Raw genomic sequence first — 3270 nt, forward strand, 5'->3', positions numbered from 1 at the left:
TCAACAAATATTATATAATATCACTAGAAACAAATTATAAATATGTGCAAAATAATTAAACGTTTTACTTTTATTAAAAACATTACAATAATAGTTAGAAAGAAAGTTTCAGACAAATCTAAATCGGTTAAATATTTATTTTTTAAGAATAAGTTATTATTTTACATTATTGCGTACTGAGTATAAAACAAATTGTAAATTATATGACTAAAAATAAATATAAATCCAAATGGGGGTATATCTGAAAATTTATAGCTAATTAAAGCTCAATAAAAATAAATAGAATTTTGCATAAAAATATATAGAAATCGACTAATTAAAATTTTCGATCGAGTAAAACAAAAAGATACTTATGGAATTTGCATCCAAAAATAATTATGCATTAAAATTTAGTATTTAATTTTTCAACTTTGGTTCAACATATAATTGCTAACGAGGATTTTTAACATATCAACTTGAAATATAGAAATTGGTTTAACCTAAGAACATTATTTAAATTACTCTGACATAAAAATATCTTTAGTTAGATTTTATATAAAAATATGCACTAAATGAATTCAGAGATAATGAAAGCTAAATTTGCCAAAAAAATATAGAAAACGACTAATCAAAAGTTTTTTAACAAATAAAATTACTTACTAAATGTTTAGAATAAAAATTTATTTATTTTTTTGATTACAAAGTAGTTCAGGATAATATTTAATGTACAATGCTCAAACTCACATTAATCTAAACCGAGTATGACATTACGTATACATACGTTTTTTGTTACGAAAATTAGTGAATTTCTTAATCTAAATTTTATATGGAGTATATAAAATATATTACAAATGATCTATGTTTTCTTTTTAGAACAAAAACTCAAATCACACTTTTTCGGTAATATTCTTTTCAAATAGCTCCAATTGCAAAGTCCATGATCGCAATTATCTAACATCATCGGATTTTCGTTCAGCAGAAACTGAACTTTATATTTTTCTGGGCCTTGATCGCATCTGAAAACACATCGAGGTCATAAAATAAGTCTATAATTTAAATAAGATCATTAAGTCATAATTTATGTCTTACTCGTGTAGCACAGCTACGACGTTAGCGGCGAACGGTATATTGAAAGTTTTCCTATATCTTCTGTTTATCAACAAATCTTCAAAGTCGGTCCCACTTAATTTGTGTTGATCCTTAGCATACCCCAGAGCGGTGAACATCATATCAATCGTGATATCATGAGCGAACAAAGAAACACTCTTTGGAGACGCTTTATTTCTGGTGATGGTCTTCTCGAAGGTTTCCCTCAGGTACGATAAAGTAGAACAACCTAACCTCCTGTTGTAATCATGTCCATATCCGGAATTGTGATACCCAGCCAAATCACTTTTATATTCCAATATGAATAGCTCGTGCTTTGTAAATACAGAACACCACGGCGAGACTTGATCTAGAAATCTGGATTTATCGAATCTGCAGTGATCATACATTGAACTTATCTGTTCTTTCTTTAAGACTTCGTTGAAGCCTAATCTTGCCGAAACATCAGCTACTAACTGTTTAATAAAGTAAATAAACACAATGAATCAATAATAATATTTTTATAAACATATATAAAAATCACTGTTACCTTTCTGTATACGTTTGATTGTAGGAAAATTTGGTCTTCCACTTTAGTTGCATTGCTTAAATCTACATCCCCGGTCCATGCTTCACAAGAAAGATACACCTGAAAAATATCATATATACTACCAAATATAATCAGCAATTAAACTATTAAAATACTAATAAAACACACATTGAGATTAGGATCTACTGGCACAGTTCTTTCAACTACTACATGCTTATTTGCACCTTTACCAAACAGTCCATCTATAAAGGCTTTGCAGCTACTGTGGGTTCTTTCTGTATCCGTATGTCTGAAGTAAAAGTTCTCTCTCGAATAATTTCCTCCCAATAAAGTAGGATATCTCATTCTATATCTCTGAGCCAAACCAATCATGTCCTTCCATCCTTGTTCATTCAAATAAGCCGGCTTAGTTTCGATTATTTCGTCATATTCCCAATTTTTTATTGCTAAATAGTCCTTATAGCACAATTTTTCATCGTTGACCAAATCATAATTTGCTATCACTTCTTTTTTCAGTTCTTTTGCCATTTGCAATGTAGATATGTCATCTTCTTTAGGAAACCTTGTGCCATGTCTAGTGAGCAACCAGAACTGAACAGGTTTGCAATCTGAAAAAATATATTATTTAATATAAATTTATAAAACATAAATTAAATTAAATTGCTACCAGTGGCCGAGCCAGCGTTCATCCTGATAAAAGAGTATGGCGTTTTAGTTCCGAAATATATGTATGGATTGTCATCTTCAGATAGACAATATTTTCCATAAATATTTGGTAAAAATAATAAGGCAAATAATACAGTCAAATGGTATGTCTTCAGCATGATTGGATCTACACTACCAATTCGTTCAAAACAACACTATAGACTGAATCATTAATTAGATGTATTTTATTATCTAAATGCGTTTCTCAAATATATAATAAATATATTTATTTATCAATGGTATAGATCTTTTAGCATAACATAATTATAAATTAAGGTCAGGGTGGTCATCAAAATAAAATACCAATATTAATATTTGTATGAGTATATACATAATCAGTTTTTCTAATGTAGATAAAGACGTGACATTTCTTATAAAATGTAGTAGTTTCTTGTTGTTTAAGGTTTTACTAAATTTATTTTAGGGGTGCATCTTAAAAATATTTTCATGATTAAACAAGCATATAACAAATGTATCCAGATATAAAAGTGTGTATATCAATAACCATTTTCGATTAATAGTGATTATTTGGTTATTTAAGATTCTAAATTTTAGATATGATCGGTAAAATAAAAAGACGATCATTTTGGATGATTTTTCCCTGATATCGTTTTAAATATAATTTCGATATCTTACTCTAAATCAATCGAGATCTTATCCACCAAGATCTTAGCAATATTCTTTTTGTGAATAAATATGAGAAAATTATTAAAACGTGGTTGACGGAAATCCATCTTCACAGAAAATTTAAATCATTCTGTAGAAAAAAAGATTTCGCAACATATCGAATGTATCGGTATACAAATTAAATGTGAATTATGCGCTTACAAGGAACTCGTGATTTTTTTATGTTCAAATCTGTATTAGAAATCCGTATATCATACACGTCACATGTCATCTTCTTCATGCGTTGATTGTCTAGCAGTCTCTAAAAGACTGAAAGAGTACGC

General features: G+C 28.6%; 1 protein-coding gene across 1 annotated transcript; it reads right to left on the reverse strand.

The window, feature by feature from the left end:
* Nucleotides 1-639: 639 nt before the first annotated feature.
* On the reverse strand, nt 640-2484 carry LOC148229254 (multiple inositol polyphosphate phosphatase 1-like). The gene is made up of 5 exons (XM_088196479.1): nt 2283-2484; nt 1784-2223; nt 1616-1714; nt 1069-1541; nt 640-995 (listed from the first exon to the last, which is right to left on the reverse strand). The coding sequence occupies exons 1-5, from the start codon at nt 2437-2439 to the stop codon at nt 836-838; spliced, it is 1329 nt and encodes a 442-aa protein (XP_088052605.1). The 5' UTR covers nt 2440-2484; the 3' UTR covers nt 640-835.
* Nucleotides 2485-3270: the final 786 nt, after the last annotated feature.

Source organism: Plectrocnemia conspersa, unplaced genomic scaffold, assembly GCF_051122295.1.
Source record: "Plectrocnemia conspersa isolate PC_06_02 unplaced genomic scaffold, ASM5112229v1 ptg000011l, whole genome shotgun sequence".
Classification (NCBI taxonomy): domain Eukaryota; kingdom Metazoa; phylum Arthropoda; class Insecta; order Trichoptera; family Polycentropodidae; genus Plectrocnemia; species Plectrocnemia conspersa.